At 52.5% G+C, this 17,631-nt stretch overlaps 1 protein-coding gene across 3 annotated transcripts in view; it reads right to left on the minus strand.

Moving 5' to 3' along the window:
* Nucleotides 1–17,631, minus strand: part of NCOA1 (nuclear receptor coactivator 1) — a gene marked incomplete at its 5' end in the record, with an annotated part of 69,183 nt that overhangs the window by 21,975 nt on the left and 29,577 nt on the right. For all 3 annotated transcript variants that reach the window (XM_081998114.1, XM_081998113.1, XM_081998115.1), the window contains 6 exons: nt 5,081–6,425; nt 7,122–7,269; nt 8,140–8,280; nt 9,139–9,234; nt 10,206–10,385; nt 12,139–12,316. In XM_081998114.1, the coding sequence (XP_081854240.1) occupies nt 5,081–6,425; nt 7,122–7,269; nt 8,140–8,280; nt 9,139–9,234; nt 10,206–10,385; nt 12,139–12,316 (2,088 nt within the window). The remainder of the gene's footprint in view (nt 1–5,080; nt 6,426–7,121; nt 7,270–8,139; nt 8,281–9,138; nt 9,235–10,205; nt 10,386–12,138; nt 12,317–17,631) is intronic.

The following is a 17,631-nucleotide window of genomic DNA, read 5'->3' on the forward strand; positions in this document are numbered from 1 at the left end:
TAGCCCCCCAACACGGCTCCCCCATCCCTTCGCTTGCCGAAACACCGAGCATCTTGCACGGATAGAGAACCAGCCCTGCATCCCTCTGCCTGGTCAGATGCAGACCCTGGGGGGACAAGGACCGTCCCCCCTGCACACGGGTCCCCACCCCAGAGCCCGGCCCTCGGCGGCAGCTTCGAGATGCTCACGCGCTGCAATTAACATAATTATTAATGGTATGTATAACCTCCAGCTATTTAAAACGGGAGATAATTTGCTTTGTTAATATACACATGCTTATGCTGAAATTATAATAATAAAAAAAATGGTCTTTTCTAAGAAACAGAAGTGACTTTTTGGAGCAAGTGTCCAACACTGAAGCTGGCCTCGGGCATGTAATTACCCTCAACGGGGTTGTAAAATATCATTCAGCTTTTCCAGCCTCCATCAGCGCTAAGAATGGAAGATATTTTGCCCGGGGACTCAAATAAATGGGAAAGTTACTGGGAAAGGGATTTGCACCAGTGGCTGTAATAGCGGCGCTGTAAAGCAGCAGGTTGGGGTTAAAGGAGCTGAGATAAATGAGCTTTGGCTAAAAAGGAAAATATCTTAAGGGAAACCAAATGCTTTAAAATCGAAGGACGCATACCACTTCCAGAAGAGCCTCCGTCGGCGTTAGGGAAAGCCTGGCCATTAACACGGGGTAATTAATAGACAACTTGATAGCACTAGGGAAAATCTTTGCATTTGATGGAAGGAGTGAAGCTCCAGTCTGGAGAAGATGGAGAAATCTGGCAGGAATTGGGATCCTGGCTTCGCTGAGAGGCTTCGCTATCAGCTGGGAGGCAAGGCTGCAGCTGACAGCCCCTGCCCATGATATGTAGCCGGGAGGCTGCCGGCTCTGGGCATCCCTGGGATGTCTCTGCACTTCCCCGGCTGATGGAGCAGCGTTGAAGACCTCTCACCCAGGTGACAGCTTTGCCCCTTGCCAGAAGAAAGCATGAGAAGTTTCTCCCTAAATCCTAGCTGGAAATATTTGATATCTCAGATAAAATCCTCCAAACGGGTGGCAATGCCAATAGCCGCTGCAGCCGCTTCCAGTTTCACCTCCACGGTGCACAGGGTGGCCCACCACGAAGACAAAGCCCAGGGCGGCTGCGGAAAGCTCCACCTCGGGACTGACCCTCCAACAACGCTGGCTCCATTGAAACCACAAGCCCAGTCCAGCATCTGAGACCCAAGAGACGCCACTCGCGCTCCCTGCCATGGTCCTTCTGGACCTTCACCGCTCTTTTTTCCCCCTTTCCTATAGTCTCATGGTAGCACCTGGAGAGACGAATCGGTATTTTTAATAGATGACAGGGCACGCGCTTGTTTTTCCTTTGCAGTGGCATTTTGTGAACGAAACAACGTTTAGACAACGCCGATGATGAAAAGTGCTCCGCGAGCAGCAGGCATCAATATTACAATTTATAACGGATTAACTAGTCTTTTTCTTTTCACCCGTATCCTTTCCATCAAATCCTAACCCCAGAGCCTTGAGAAGCAGAATATCCTCCTAAACCCAGGCTCACAGAGAGAACGAAATGCAGCAAATTCAACTCCTGCAGCAGGCTGCATGTCTCAACTCTTCCAAATGATGTAATTTCTTGACCAAGCAGAATTTCTTTAAAGCTCCAGTTTGCAAAACAAAGAGAACTGAAGCGAATGGGAGACATCCACGATACAGCAGAAAGACATCTCCTCGACTCCACCTCCTCCTGCAGGGAGGTCATTTTGGAGGCAGAGGGAGAAGAAGGGCACAGAGAGAGCTGCGGGCATCCAAGTTAAGATGAGGAGATAAATAGTTAAGAGGAGATAAAGTGGGAGCAGTGAAGTTCTTGCGTTGCTCATAAGGTATGTGAAGAGGTTGGAGGATGGAGAGGCGGAAATGAAGGACACCTGGTGGGAGCAGGGTGCTTATCAGTTGTGTTCTGGAGCACCCAAACTTGCACCTGGAATCTGTGCCCACTTTAATGGGTATTTTATTTCTCCTCCATGTCTAGAAAACACATGGTGCTGGAGGGCTGGAGCAACTCGGGCCATCCAGTCTTGCTCAGAGAAGGCTCAGATCTCCATGACCTATTTCTGTCCCCAAACAGGTGAGAAAACCCACGACATGAGGGATGGAGGCTCAGGGTGACTGAATATTTCTGAACAGCTTCTTCTTCCCCAAACCTCCAGCTCCTGGCATAAACAAGGTTCCAAAACCAAAGCCAACCAAATGGCAGACCAAGGGACAGCATCCCACCTCTGCCCTTTATCCCTCATCCAGCAGGCTTGTAGGATACCCCATGCATGAAATCAGCTCATCAGGGAGGTCAGAGGTGCTTCCAGGTGGTAGCCACCCAGCCAACCTTTATCCCTGGCTGGACCTTCCTGTGGAGCAAAGGCACTTCTCCCAAGCCACCTGGGCAACAGAATTCTTGCACAAATTAAGTAATTCCATGATTTTATGGCAACCTTCAGATCATTTGAATTTTTTGTGGAACCCTGGTTCCTGGAAGCAGCTATTTCCATAAGGATCTCCGTCTTTCTGTCATCATTCCTTTTTTTTCCTTCTTTTTGAGAAAACAATTCTACCGTACTTGCAAAAACCAGCTGAAATGTAGCTTCAGAAACCAAAAAGCGAATTAAAAAGAAGGTAAAACTTTATTTTTCATGGAATCAATGGTTTGGGTTGGAAAAGGACCTTAAAGGACCATCCAGCCCAACCCCTGCCATGGGCAGGGCCATCTTCCAGTAGATCAGGTTGCTCAGAGCCCCGTCCAACCTGACCTTGAAGACTTCCAATGATGGGGCATCCACGACTTCTCTTTGGACTCCACTGTCCACAGGCGGTGGAGCACTCCCACGTGCAGGCAGCACTGCCTGCTCCCCAGCATCATGCTCACGGGCAGAGGAGACAATCTGACCTGAAGGAAAGTTTCATCTTCACCTAGGTGAAGTTCAGCTCATGCCTTGAAGTGCAAGGATGAAGAGCCCTTCCAAAACCTTGCTTATTCTTTTCCTTTCATCTTTTTTTTAACACTTCTAATTCCTACTAGCTTTTTCCCAAGCCCTACCCAAATATTTTTTGTTCTCGCCCCGTGGACAGGTGGCTCTGAGCCAATCCAGGGCACTGCCATAGGATAAATCTGGGAAGGAACTAATTCCTTCAAGGTTGAAGGCAAGCTGCAGAGCCTGCCCCGCAATTAATGTTGCTCCTAATTGACATTTCGATTTTTAAAATAATCACATATGAAAACAAAAATCTAGCAAGTGCTAGATTTTATTTGAAATGGCAGCTCCCCCTCCCCATGCCACACCAAAACAGCCTGTGACAGAAAACACATGGAAATGAAACTCTGTCCTTAGCTGCTGAGCAGTGAAAAGTTGTTCACTCCTCAGAAAATGCATTTTAAGACTCGCAAACCCTCTCCAGCCTCTTTTATTAACTCTTTGGAAGCACTTAGTAGTGTCCAACGTATAATCCTCATGCTCTCCAGCTGCCTGGGGAGGGATACTTGGAACTGAAAAGCCATGAAGGAGCCTAAAAAACACTTGGCTGCTTCCAACAGCGCAGGAGAGGGACTTATAAACACATCCATGCTCAAGTCATCCAAGCTCTGTGTGCCTGTTTGTGAGCAGAGCACAATTAGCTAGCACAGCCTCCTTTAATTAATAGGGCTTTCTGCCCTCTCTGAAGGATGGAGTACCTGGAACCATCACTGACGGTCAGCGAAGAGCTTGCCTGCATCCCTGGCCGGTGAGTGAATCCTTCACGTGGATGTCCGGAAGAACAGGCAAGCAAAGCTCTTCCTGTGCCCTGGCATTTTGCCTAATTTCGGCTACAACCGTGCTCCCTGACACGCTCCCAGCTTTGTGAAAGCAGGTTGTGGTAGCTCCGTGCAAGAGCCCATGCATCTCCTGGGAGGATGCTGTGCCTTCCACTAGAGCATCGTGGTGGTTACCTGGTTCTACGGCAGGTTCACTGCCCACCTGCAAGCTCCCATGTGCCTCCCAAAATAAGCACGACTTGCCTTGGGTCTTCCTAATCCGGAGGCAATTTATCTTGATCTAGGTGATGGATCTCAAATGGGAGATGATAGGGGAGGACGTACCATCCAGCCAGACCATGACACCAGGAAGGTACATTATAGAGAGAGATAAGGAGCTCAGTTCCCACTCACCTATAGGATAACCGCCCACGACTGCCAGGCCAACTGAGCCCTTAACCTTACTACGAGATTTATTGTGTATCTGTCGTTCGAGGCTCTCCGAGCGCTCCGTCATTCATCCCGTATCTCCAAACGCCGGCAGCCTCATTTGCCGCAGTTAGTAAGCGGGCGATCAGCCCTGCTCTTCATGTCAGCCGCTCTCTTCTCTTTGCTTAAAAAGGATTAAGCAGCCTTATCCATGTTACCATCTCCCCTGGCTTTCAAAAATAAGAAATCTCTTCTATTCATAGCTGCGTGTAATGAATATTTATACACCCAAATCTCTACTGCAGAGATCTGTCACTGGATTATTCGATTTAATAATACTTACTAAAAGGCCCATATAATTGCTAATCTCAGCCAACAAGAGGGCAATGGATTGAAAATTCCCTGGGACACGAGCCCTGAATATGCCCAGAGATGCAGAATTAAGAACCTTTCACATGGCAACATGCACGTGGTCTTCTCCTCACTCAAGCCCACCACCTGCAGCGATGTGCCGCGTTTCCTTCTCATTTTTATACACCTTGGTGAAGTTTCTCCCTTCCCTTTCCACCATTGGCTTGAAGAGCTGAGCTGCCAAAATGGAAAGCATCGGGACAAAAGGTCCAACCCTGGTGCTGGGGAAGGTGCCACCAGCACTGGAGGAGGTGGTACCAGCACTGCAGCAGGTAGAATCAGTGCTGAAGGGTGGCACCAGCGCTGGAGAAGGTTGCAGCAGCCACAGGACATCTCCCCACACTTCTCCCAGCCCCACTGCCTTGCTGTGGAGGGAGCACGCCAGCAGGTTTGGGGGAAACTGCCCCCAAAACACAGCTTGTTGAGAGCATCCCATCAGCATGGACGCAGATGGGTCGACTCACCTGGCCCTGTGTCTCCAGCTTGACCTCCTCTGCGGCAGGAGGTTTGGCAAGTGGCACCGGCGCCGTGTTACAAGGCTCCATCTGCTCTGTCTTCTCCACCTTCACTTTTACATCATCCAGGCTCAGCGCTGGGGCTGCAGCAAGCTCCTTCTCATCCTTGTCCAGCAGATAGCGTAGGAGCTGGTGATCCTTGACATCTTTTTTCTTCAGCGCGTCCGGCTCCAGTTTGATGTCCGGGGTTCCTGGCAGCTGGGTCTGAGCCGTGGGGGTGGTAGCGGGGTTTGGGGCATTCTCCTTCTTCTCATGCTCCATGGCCAGGGTGGTAATATCGGAAGGGCTGCCCTCCTGAAGGAGTCTATGCAAAATCTTGTGCCGCTCGGTCAGCGAGCTATGGGAGGAAGGGCAGGTGCTGCTGGGAGGGTTGCCGGAGGCCAAAGTGCCAGTGGTGCCTGCGCAAGCTAACGAATCTTTGCAGCTCGTGTCCGCATCAGCGTGCCGAAGCTGCTGCTCTGCTGTGGTGGCCAGGAGCTGGACCAGCTTGTGGCTGGTGGCTTGGGAGCACTTGCTGTCCCCCTCGGAGAGCCTGTCGCCGGCGTGCAGCATGCCTGAGTCCAGTGGTTTGCCGTCCCCCGAACCGCCATCCGACTGGATCATCTCGCTTAGGATGGAGGCGATCTCTTTGCTGTCCTTGGACTCTGCTTTCATGGGTTGCATGGCGAGGCGGCTGGGTGAGCTCTGGGAGCTGAGCTGCCTCAGCACGGGGGGTGGCGTGGAGTAGCCCACCGGCGTGCTGGGACCTTCAGTCAGACCCTGCATAGAGTTTATGGGGGCGTTGGAAAAGGGCCTGGTGCCACCGGCGCCACCGCTGCCCCCGCTGCCGCTGTTGGCCATGCCCACGGGGGAGTGCATGGTGGGCATGGTGGGCGAGAAGGGATTGCTGGGCACTCGGGGTCTGGGCACCAGCCCTGGGCTGACCCGATGCCTCGGAGACATGAACTGCGGTGGCGTAATCCCTGGGCTATTCATGGGGGAGCTACTGAGGTTCAAAGTGTGGTTACTGTTCTGGGGACCAGTTTGTCCCTGGCTTAAGGCAACATTGGCTCCTATCTGGTTCCCAGGTGAACACCCAAAGCTGGTTTGGCTGGTGCTGGAGTTGCTGTTGTGGAGGCCGGCACCCGGCTGCTGGTTCACATTGGTGGCCAACATGCTGCCGTTGGAGGGAGGGATGGAGGGTGGCAGGGCCATGCCTTGCCCCGGGGAGATGCTGGGGTTCAGCGAGGGGCTGACCCGGGGGAGGGACATCGCGGAGTTAGTGTTCTCCTGGGGTGAGAGCATGCCGTGATCCCTGCAGGAGATGAAAAAGAGAGGAAAAGTCACAAGAGGCTTTGCCCAAACCTTTAGTGTCACTCAGGCAGCTCCTGCAGAGCTTGGAAGCCTGGAGAGCAGCAGCTCGCAAGCCCTGATGGTCCCAGACTTCCCATCTCCACCAGCACTTCTGTATCCATTTCAGTTGTATGGGTGGAGTGCAGCACCTTTAGCATCTCTCCAGAAACGCGACTCTGCTCGGGATCATGGCCGCTCACCAGCTAAACCCCGAAGGCATCACCTTCTCCGGGTCCCACGCTCCCACGAGGCTGGAGGGGCACCATGCTCCGCATTCCCCGCTGCCCCAGCCCCCTCGCATTTCTCCAGCACAGCCCAGGTCCACAGCCTCACCTCGTCCTGTCCTGCCAGTTTGTCAGAGCCTCTCCCTCCCCAAATATTTTAAGCTCTCCAGGGCAACGCAGAAATCAGAAGCACGTCTATAAACCTCCACCTGAACTCCCAGGGCCACCTCTTTGCAAAACAAGAATAATCAAGATCAGCAGAGCTGCCATCGTGCTGGTTTTCAGACTCAGATTCCTCATGGGGATCACATTTCCAAACCAGCATCGTAGACCACCCGTGGATCCCTCTCCCACTGTAGGGAACGGGCACTTTGATTCCAGGATTGCCCACCTGGGCACTGGCATGGCTCGGTAGTAACAGGGTGGGGACGTACCTGTCGATGACATGGATGCCCATGATGAAGGGCTGCATCTCTGGGCTGGAGGGGTAGCAGAGCTTACACTTGGTGTGGGCACTGAGCACTGTCCCGTCGCTCAGGGTGAATCGGTACGAGGGGCTGAAGGCCGTGCCACGTGTCATCACTGAAGGAGACAACCAGAAACACAAGAAATCCCTTAGAAACTCAAGCCAGAACCTGCAACACCTTACAAGCACCAGGAGGAGGATGGAGGGAGCAGAGGAGATGGAGGACCTGCCCGGGACAACCACGTTCCCAGCAAACAAGACCACATGCTGCATGTTGGCTAACCATGTAGACCCAGAAAATAAAAGGGTTACAAATAACCATGGTGGCACAGAAATCCTCCCAGCTGCTTTTCCAGCTCCAAAGCCGTGTCCTGCAGTGGGTAAATCTAAATCCACCCAGCACCGCCCTTGAGTGCTCAGAGCTTCCGAAGGGGCCATCACTCAACCACCAGTGTACAAGGTACAAGCTGGTGGAGCCCGGCCAGGCTGGGAAGGTGCAGCAGGACGCTGGCGCTGCAACCCTGGCACAGCTACAGCTCTCCGGAGGCTCAGCGACCTCCCGCTCCTACGTCCTGCCTTCCCCGCATCCCTGCTGCGAGCATCCTCGCCGACACAGCAAAGATGCTCATCAAAGAGCCGACAGAGCAAAGACGCTCACGGAAGAGCTTCCGTTGCTTCTGCTTAGACACTGGGGATGGTGATTGCAGATGATACAGGAAAAAAAAAAAATTAAAATTACCATATTAGGCTCATATTTGTCTCAATTCTGTAGTTCCTGAAGGGTGAGAGGGAGCCTCCTGGCTGGGGATGCTCCTCCAGCATTACTCAGCCCCTTCCCTTCTCCCTTCAGCACTTTGTGATTATTGTTGCAGCATTTGTTTTTCCAGAAAGCATTTCTCCAGCAAGGAGGACCGTGCCCCGGCTTCTCCTTGCAGCTCCCGCTGCTCGGCAGGAGAGCGCGCCAGCGAGGAAGAGGAGCCCGTTACCTTCTTGAAAGAGCTGCTTGGCGTAAGATGGCTCTCTGCCCTGAGGCTGGAAGAAAGCGTAGATGCATTTCCGCACCAGATCCTCCCAACCCGTCCTGCCGGCAGCTCTCAGGGAACTGGTGTCAATGGAGATGATTTTACCTGGGCGGAGAGAGAGAAGCCACGTTACTTGAGCAGAGGATAAGAAGTCTCTCAGCACAAATAGGTCCATAAATGTGGAAAATGAATCCACGTCCTGTTTGGCAGCAGTGGCAGAAGAACACAAGGAGGCCCTCCAGAAGGAGGTGGAGGTTCAAGGAGTTTGCTCTGGAGCACGCCCTGACCTCTACGCACACCTTGACCAGCCAAAGCAGACATGAAACCCAACAAGAAGCACCTTTGTGCGACAGGACCCTCCCTGCTCCAGGGCTGGGGTCCCCAGATTCATACCCTCACCTGGTGGGACACCCTGCCAGCCACTTTGCCTACACCAAGGGGTCCTCCAAGCAGGACCTGCCACCTTTTTTGTCCCTTGACATGAAACACCAGACAGCTTTGCCGGCTGTTTTACAGCCATGGGCAGGGAGCAGCGAGCAGGGAAATCACTCACTAAGGATTCACAGGCTGCAGGGAAGTCCAGGGTGATGATGAACTACCACAAAGAAGGTCTCCAGAACGGCTACAAAACAATATTTGGCTGAGAGCAAACCCGGATCCGAAAGGTGATGACTGTTTCATTCCCATCAATCAGCAACCTCAGTAGTCCCCAAAATCCCACGGAGCAGAGAGGGGCTGCGTGCAGGGCATGGTCTGGTGTATTGGATCAGTTGAGGTGTAAACTCAGCTGAGGTGCTTCCAGCTGAGGTGCCAACCACAGCGCTGCTAGCAGGCAGCGCTGCCATTTGCAAAGGACGGGACCATGCTCACGTTACGGGGTCCTGCACTGCACCGCCGGCCTCTGGCCCCTGGGGACAACAAACTCCCTGGAGCCAGGACTCACCGGCATTGCTGGGACGTTACCTGTGGTGTCTTGCTTGGTCACAAAGGATTCAGAAGGGGTAACGGCTGCCGGTCGAGGTAATCGTCTCGCGATGCATATCAGACATGACTGGAAATCTGCCAAAGCAGGAGAAAGGACCGAGAACATGAAAATCAGACGTTACAACCACGGCTTGCAATTCAACATTTTAATTAAGATGCCCCTTGGTGGTGGCTTGATTTGTCATGACCTGCCCTGGAAGTGTTTATCCCGAGCAATCCTCCGTCCCTTCAAAGCGAGTAGGCTCTTTCTAAACTCTATATAGTTTGCTGGAAAAGAGGTTTCCAGTGCTTGGAGAAATTAATTGTAAAGGCTTTTCGATCTGGCAGTATTGTACAATAAAAGTCAGCACTAAAAGCCAGCAACTGTCGGCTTCAGGCAAAGTATTTGGTCATAAAATACCATAATTTATTCCTTCCAGTCATGATCTCCTGTGTAAACCGCAATGGATTAATCCAGCTAATGTGCTGGAAAACCATAGCTGGGACACCCAAAGGAGAGTTAGGGCACTTGCAGGAAAACGATGACCCCCACGGCGCCGAGGGAACCCTGCCTGTCCCGAGTCCCCAGGCAGACCTGCCTGCAGGCAGCCAATTCAGCCCAAAAACACGCGGGCAGCACGGAGGTCCAGCAGCAGTGAAGGCACAAGGCGGGGTGTTGGGCACCCACGTCACTTGCTGGGAAGGTGCCGCAGCCAGAGGGCTTTGGTGGGTATTAAATATTGCTCCTTCCTTAAGGAATACCGACTGCGAGCGGCGCCGGAGGCAGCCGGAGGACCAGAGAAGCTGGGGTGGCTGGAGGGTATCGGCTCAGGGGGAAGGGGGAGAGAAGAAGCCACAGAGAACTTCAGGCATCTCCGCCGCTGTCGCCCCGTGCCGGGCATCGTCTGTGCCGGGCCAGGAATAACCAGCCCCACCAGGCAGCCCTGCCTGCCCTGACCACCTCGGTCCTCCCGCTGCCTGCACTGCCATCCCCACCCTGCTCCTCTGCCTGCCCTGCTCTCCCCAGCCCGAACGCAGGGTCAGCAGCAGAGGATGCTCTCCCCTACCTTCTCCTTCCTCCTTGAAGGACTTGGGCTGGGAGACGGTGAAGCACTGCATCACCTCGTAGCGCTGACGAGCCTCCTGGTTCTCCGCGCCCGGCTCGTCGGGTGGCCGGATCAGCATCCTGCAGCTGAAGGTATGGCTGTTGCGCCTGGTTGCTTCTTGAGGCCAAGGAACTCCATTTACTGGGGATGGAGAAAGGAGGAGAAAAGGAGCTGATAAGAGTCGTGCCGTGCACACACCCTCCCCAACGTCCTGAGGACCCCTTGGATAAGGGGACAGAAGGAAAAGCATCGGCATGGGGGGAAGAAACCAGCTTACTGCCCAGGTTAGGGGGGAGCCAAGAGCAAAGCCGGGGGCAGAGCCCTCCCCCTCAGCCCCTGGGGCTCCTTCAGACCTGCTGAAGACCCTGTGCCCAGACCCATGCTGCCAGCCAAGCCCTAAGAGCACCTACAACCTTAACTAAGATCAGCACATCATGAGAGTTGTTGTTCTGACATTAATGAATTGCTCCTTACATCGCTGGTAGGTCCTATCATCTCCACCTTACAGGCAGGGAAACTGAGGCACGGGGTCTCTGAGTCACTTCCAGTGCTTGGGAAGACTCCTGCCTCTTGCTGTTGTACTTGAAATCCCCCCGAAGTGATGCTCCTGGGACTTCTCCAGCAAGTCCAGCTAAGCATCTCCATAGAATTGAATTTTTTCTTTGCTTCCTCCCCATTTCTGGGACAAGTCTGGCACCACAGCAGCAAAAACCTTCCCTGTTGATTTTTTTCTATGACCTGGCTTTCTCCAAAAACCTCTGGGCAGCAGTTGAAAGATTTTGCTAACCTCTTCATGGAGGATAGCCGCATTCAACCCAAGCGATTTTGCCACCAGATTATAAAGCTTTCATGCAGCCTGACCTATGAGAAGAGCTGAGGGACTTGTAACATCCAACGAAAGACAAAATACCCAGTCTTAAACTGGGTAAGCACAGGGAAAAGACAATGCCTGAACCTCTATAGGCTCAATCTGATGAGTGCCCGTAGATTTAGGTGGTTTAAGATATCATTGTATTTATGCAGAAGGAAGACAAGTGTGTATTTAAAAAACCCCAAACTCTTTTTAAGTCAAGCTACTTGGAAAAGGCTCATCTTCTCTTGTGTTTCTTCAAAGGTGTGACTGGATGAGGAATCAGTGATGTCTCACCCGCGTTAGCCGCCCAGAGGATGCTCACCTCCAGTAAACGAATAAAACCTTCTGCTTCGGTTGCTTCCAACACCCCGCAAGTGTCTTCACCATGCGATGCTTCCTCCCATCCTCACAACTGTTCGTTTTCCCGGTGTAGGGGACCATCGCGAGCTCACCGCTTGCACTGTGACCTCTTCTCACACCCCAAGGTGCAGCATATCCCCATGCTAGATACTTGGCAAAATACTGATGGGCTCTGAAACCAGCTGGGGACAACACCCCTCCAGCTGAGAGGACGTCCTAAATGAATGGGATAAGCCAACAGGCTCAGTGCCCCCAAACTAACACCTCGAAATCTTACTCCTCATTTCCTTAAAGCTCCTACATGTGCCCCTCCCTTCAGGCAGACGAGTTGGTTCTTCCCACCCACAAGCCAAAGAAGATGAAGGCAAAAGTTTTCTTAGCAGAGAAAGACAACGGGAAGATGATGTGAATACTGTCATCCACCAGCTTATTTACTAAAAAATCTAATATTGATATCTCACTGGTAGGGTGTATTTCACTATGCAAAGTTTACGGCTTATTACCTGGCTTGGGTATATCTCTGAATTTCACAGTAAACAATATAAAATGTAATAATATATATAAATAACATGTAAAAAAAACCCCAATATAAGACCAGCTCCACTGAAGACGCAACATCATTTTTTACAGTGCTCTCCAAGCACCAGCTGATTAAAAAACCCACCTCAAGGGTTTTCTTACCTAGTGACTTCGGCAACAAGTTCTTGACGAACTCGGCGTGATCCCCCACGTGCAGGATGCTGTAGACACTGGTGTTCATGAGCTCCTCTTGGTTATAACCCAGGTAGCTGGTCACATTCTCAGAGACAAAGACGATCCTCCCTTCGCGGTTCACAACGAAGAAGAAGCCGTCCAAAGCCTGTAAAGGGAATAAACCTGGGCAGTGTGTGGGTAATGGGTCCTGGAGCGGGTCAGGATGCTCCACAACCATGGGCAACCTTCCCCTGCCTCTTGCACCTTGGCTTCATCCCCACTCTATATTGTAGCAGTCGTCAAATAACAGCACGTTTGCTTAAACACATAGAATCATAGCAGGGTTTGGGTGGGAAGGGGCCGTCAGAGGCCATCTCGTCCCACCCCTGCAGTGAGCAGGGACATCTTCACCCAGAGCAGGTTGCTCAGAGCCCCGTCCAGCCTGACCTGGGCTGTTTCCAGGGATGGGGCATCCACCACCTCTCTGGGCAACCTGGGCCAGGGCTTCACCAGCCTCGTTGCCAAAAATTTCTTCCTTCCATCTAGTCTAAATCTCCTTTAGTTTAAAACTGTCACCCCTTGTCCTGTCACAACAGGCCCTGCTGAACAGTCTGTCCCCATCTTTCTCCTCAGCCCCTCCAAGCCCTGGCAGCTGCACTAAGGTCTCCCCGGAGCCTTCTCTGCTCCAGGCTGAGCCCCCCCAGCTCTCCCAGCCTGTCCTCCCAGCAGAGCTGTTCCAGCCCTCGGAGCATCGCTGGGGCCTCCTCTGGCCCCGCTCCAGCAGGTCCGTGTCTCTCCTGTGCCGAGGGCTCCAGAGCTGGACGCAGCACTGCAGGGGGGTCTCCCCAGAGCGGGGCAGAGGGGCAGAATCCCCTCCCTCGCCCTGCTGGCCACGCGGCTTTGGGGGCAGCCCAGGACACGGGTGGCTTCTGGGCTGCGAGCACACGTTGCCGGCTCCTGTCCAGCTTTTCATCCACCAGGACCCCCAAGTGCTTCTCCATGGGGCTGCTCTCCATCCCTTCACCCCCAGCCTGTGCTGGTACCGGGGGTTGCCCCGACCCAGGGGCAGGACCCTGCACTTGGCCTTGTGGAACCTCATGAGGTTCACACAGGCCCATTCCTCGAGCTTGTCAAGGTCCCTCTGGATGGCATCCCGTCCCTCAGGCGTGTCAACCACACCACTCAGCTTGGTGTCATCTGCAAACTGGCTGAGGGTGCCCTCGATCCCACTGTCTGTGTCATTGATGACGATATTAAAGAGTACTGGTACTAGTATGGACCCCTGAGGGACACCGCTCATCACTGATCTCCATCTGGACATTAAGTTGTTGCCCACTACCGTCTGGATGTGACCATCCAACCAACTCCTCATCCACCCAAAAGCCCACCCATCAAATCCATCTCTCTCCTCTGCTAAGGATGTCCCTGCCACTAAGAACGGTGCCAGCAGAGAAGGAACAATCCTCTTCCAAGGACCAGAGCAGTCAGGAAGGCTCTAATTTGGCAAGCCATTGAAATTAAGCATATGCCCTATTTGCTTAATTACAGCTGAAGAATGACAGAGCCTTTGCATCTTGCAGAATAACGGGTTTTTCATGCATTTAGGATGCAAGTGGCAAATTCATGCTGCAATCGAACGGAGGAGGACAAGCACGACCCAGACACAATAATACAACACGGGGAGACCTTCTGCTTATTTTAACGAGGACACCATCAAGGTTTTTAGCTCACTGCCATGGTAGAGGGGGTAACACTTTCTGGTGCTATGAAAAGCTTGGAGCTGCAGAGCCCAGTGCTGTGTGAGGAGCCCTTGACAAGGCTGATCACTGATTTCACAGAATCACAGAATCATTAAGGTTGGAAAAGATCTTTAGATCATCAAGTCCAACTATCAACCCAACACCACCATGCCCACTAAACCATGTCCTGAAGTGCCATGTCCACATGTTTTTTGAACACCTCCAGGGTTGGTGACTCCACCACCTCCCTGGGCAGCTTGTGCTCTCGTCCTACCGCTGGTTACTTGGGAGAAGAGACCAACCCCCACCTCACCACAACCCCCTTTCAGGCAGTTGTAGAGAGTGATGAGGGCTCCCCTCAGCCTCCTCTTCTCCAGATTGAACACCCCCAGTTCCCTCAGCTGCTCCTCATCAGACTTGTGCTCCAGACCCCTCCCCAGCTCCGCTGCCCTTCTCTGGACACGCTCCAGCACCTCAACGTCCTTCTTGTCGTGAGGGGCCCAACACTGAACATAGGATTCAAGGTGCGGCCTCACCAGTGCCGAGTCCACGGGCACGATACCTGCCCTGCTCCTGCTGGCCACACTAGTGCTGATACAGGCCAGGACGCTGTTGGCCTTCTTGGCCACCTGGGCACACTGCTGGCTCATGTTCAGCTGGCTGGCCACCAGCACCCCCAGGCCCTTTTCCGCCGGGCAGCTCTCCAGCCACTCCTCCCCAAGCCTGGAGCGTTGCATGGGGTTGTTGTGGTCGAAGTGCTGGACCCTGCACCTGGCCTTATTAAACCTCATACAGTTGACCTCTGCCCATCGATCCAGCCTGTCCAGATCCCTCTGCAGAGCCCTCCTGCCCTCCAGCAGATCAACACTCCCACCCAGCTTGGTGTCATCTGCAAACTTACTGAGGGAGCACTCGATCCCCTCATCCAGATCATCAATAAAGATATTGAACAAGACCGGCCCCAGAACCGAGCCCTGGGGAACACCGCTTGTGACCGGCCGTCAGCTGGATTTAACGCCGTTCACCACGACTCTCTGGGCTCGGCCATCCAGCCAGTTCCTCACCCAGCGAAGAGTAAACCTGTCTAAGCCACGAGCCGCCAGTTTCTCCAGGAGAATGCTGTGGGAGATGCTGTCAAAGGCTTTACTAAAGTCTAGGTAGACAACACCCACAGCCTTTCCCTCATCCACTAGGCGGGTCACCTGGTCATAGAAGGAGATCAGGTTGGTGAAGCAGGAGCTTTATGCTCTTCCAAGCATGCATCACCTAAAGTCTTTCACCCAGGCAGAATTTGGTTTTCCTGGAGTCTAATTCCTACTTATCCTGCTCATCAACAGCAAGCTCTGGTGGACTGTGATCCTGCAACTAGATCTGGCCATATCCTGGAGTGGGAGATGGTGTAGGGACAGGAGAAACTCCTTACGCCCAAAAATTGGTACCCGCAGCACCGCCCTTTCCTCCCCGTCTCCCTACTTGCCTGTGCCAGCAGAGAGTTCCTCTGATGGAAAGCATCCAGGCTTTATTTAATGTAGTTTCTAAAAAATCAGGTTTTGCTGTAGAGCAACCTTAAGTGCAAGGAACAGGAAGCATTTAAAAAAGAAAAAAAAAAAAAGAAGAAAGAAATCTTTTGTCAAAACGGTTCTGGCAGATCAGCTGCAATTTTCCTTATTCCCAGCTGTTGCCAAGACAACCAGCCTTTGCACTTCGGGTGCCCAAAAAAAAGACGCAGGCTGGATGGTAAACCCCACCTGAACCCTTCTCCCCAAGGTGATGCTGGTTTCGGGGGGCCGGGGGAGCAGGGAAGGGGCAGGGGAGCTCCGAGGCAGCAGCCGGTGGGGACCCAGTTTGCTTGCCTCCCCTACAGCCCCCATTCCTCCAGCAGCAACACTGGGCATTTATCCATGGTTCAAATATTAAATTACCTTATCAGCACAATTTCTTATGGAACACAAGCCCAAACAACAGGTCAAGAGGCAAAAAACCTTCCTAAAAACAAACGAGATGCTTTTTAATAGTTCTTTATATCTCTGTTTTTCTCGGTTTGAAAACCCCGCTTGAGCCCAGGACACCCAGAGGAAGCTGGAAGTCATTTAGGGAATGTTTTTAGGCATGGGAGGCTGCAGATTGCTCGGGGACCAGTGAAACCACTAATTGCTTCTTGCAGTCAATCCACATGGAAAATAAACTCAGCATGGTAAGGGCTTGGCATCCTCAAAGAGCTTCACGCAGCCGCGGATGCCCCGTAGCACGGGCACGGGTCAGCATCTCAAGCGCGGAGGCTTCACACGCGAGGAGGACAATTAGGAAATTATTCCTCAGCCTGTACAGATAATAACCATAATCTAAACATGGATTTAAAATCAGATAATACAGGGTAGGTTGTTTACAGAGCGGCATCGACTGAGCAGCTCTGCATTCCTTCCCACGGAAAGGATGCACTGATACACGACCCAAGCACGGGGGGTAATTTTTAGTCATGAGCTAGCTGATTTAATTAATTTCCTTTTTTTATGACGACCTCAGGTTTTCCAGGGCTATTTCTGTTACTGATGTGCCGCTGTCCCCGCTTCGTCCCGAGGCACCCTGCTCCCTATCACCCAAGGGGCTGGCTACCTCCAAGGCTCCTGGCCACAGCGAGCCACATATTCCCACCTGCGGCCACGGACACACGAGGGGATCGACCAAGGCTGAGTGATGCTCTGGTGAGCCGGCTGGCCCCACGTTCACCATTTAAGCGATGTAAAGGCACGTTCCCAAGACCGCACTGCGAAGCACATGGATTTACTGCAGACGTACGGACGCTGCTCTCTCTCACAGTTTTGTGGGCTCTGCCACTGCTCTCGTAGGATGCCTTCTCCCCATAAAACCCAAATACTAGGGTTTTGTTGAAGATCTGGCTTCGCCTGCATCAGTTTACGTTCCCATGCCTGTTTCTAGCACCAAGCACTCCTCAAAACCCACGTGTCATTCCCAGCCTAATTTCTAAGCCCCTTCTGCATCTTTGCCTCCACTAGACCGAGCACATCTTCAGCCAAGCTGCCAGCTCCCCATTACCTCCATCCACGTGCTTCCAGCACCCATCTTCCACCCCTTGCACAAGACCCTTCCTTTGATGCCGACCCCCTTCCCATCCCTTTTGCATTAACTCCTCCATCTGCAGAGTCACCACTTGCAGAGTTTTATTAATTTTGACATCTTCAGGGCTCAGGGAAGACCAGTGTGGTACAAGGAGGGATTAGGCAGGTCTGGAAAAGCATGCATCGCAGAGCGGGAGAGCTCCCCACGGCCTCACAGCGTCGTTTGGAGATACAGGAGAGGCAAAAAACGTGGCTGGGGAGAGTTTCTCTCCCTGGAAATCCTGAAACCCAGGCTGGCTTTCTGTCTCAAAAATGATGCCACATGTCATTTCCCAGCTATTTGGTTCCCAACAGAAACCTCAGAGTAAATCATTGGACTGTGTCATGTCAGCAATTATGCTCTTACAGTTAATTAAATGAATCAGATGAGGATGTTGCTTCGTTTTGGTCTTTGAATGTGCAATTTTATCAGGTGGTTTCAATGCAAGAAGACAGCTGCCGGATGGTGCTGGCTACCCCCTGGGAGGAGCCCCTTCAGCCCCAACCCCAACCGCCTCCTGTGAAATTACCAGCTGAATGATTTAGGATTTGAAGTTTATCTCTGGAGCCTGTATATAATAATATAATAACCCTCATATAATAACCTTCTTCATACAAGAGGGTCC

This window comes from Phaethon aethereus, assembly GCF_964289735.1.
Source record: "Phaethon aethereus genome assembly, chromosome: 3".
NCBI classification, from domain to species: Eukaryota; Metazoa; Chordata; class Aves; order Phaethontiformes; family Phaethontidae; genus Phaethon; species Phaethon aethereus.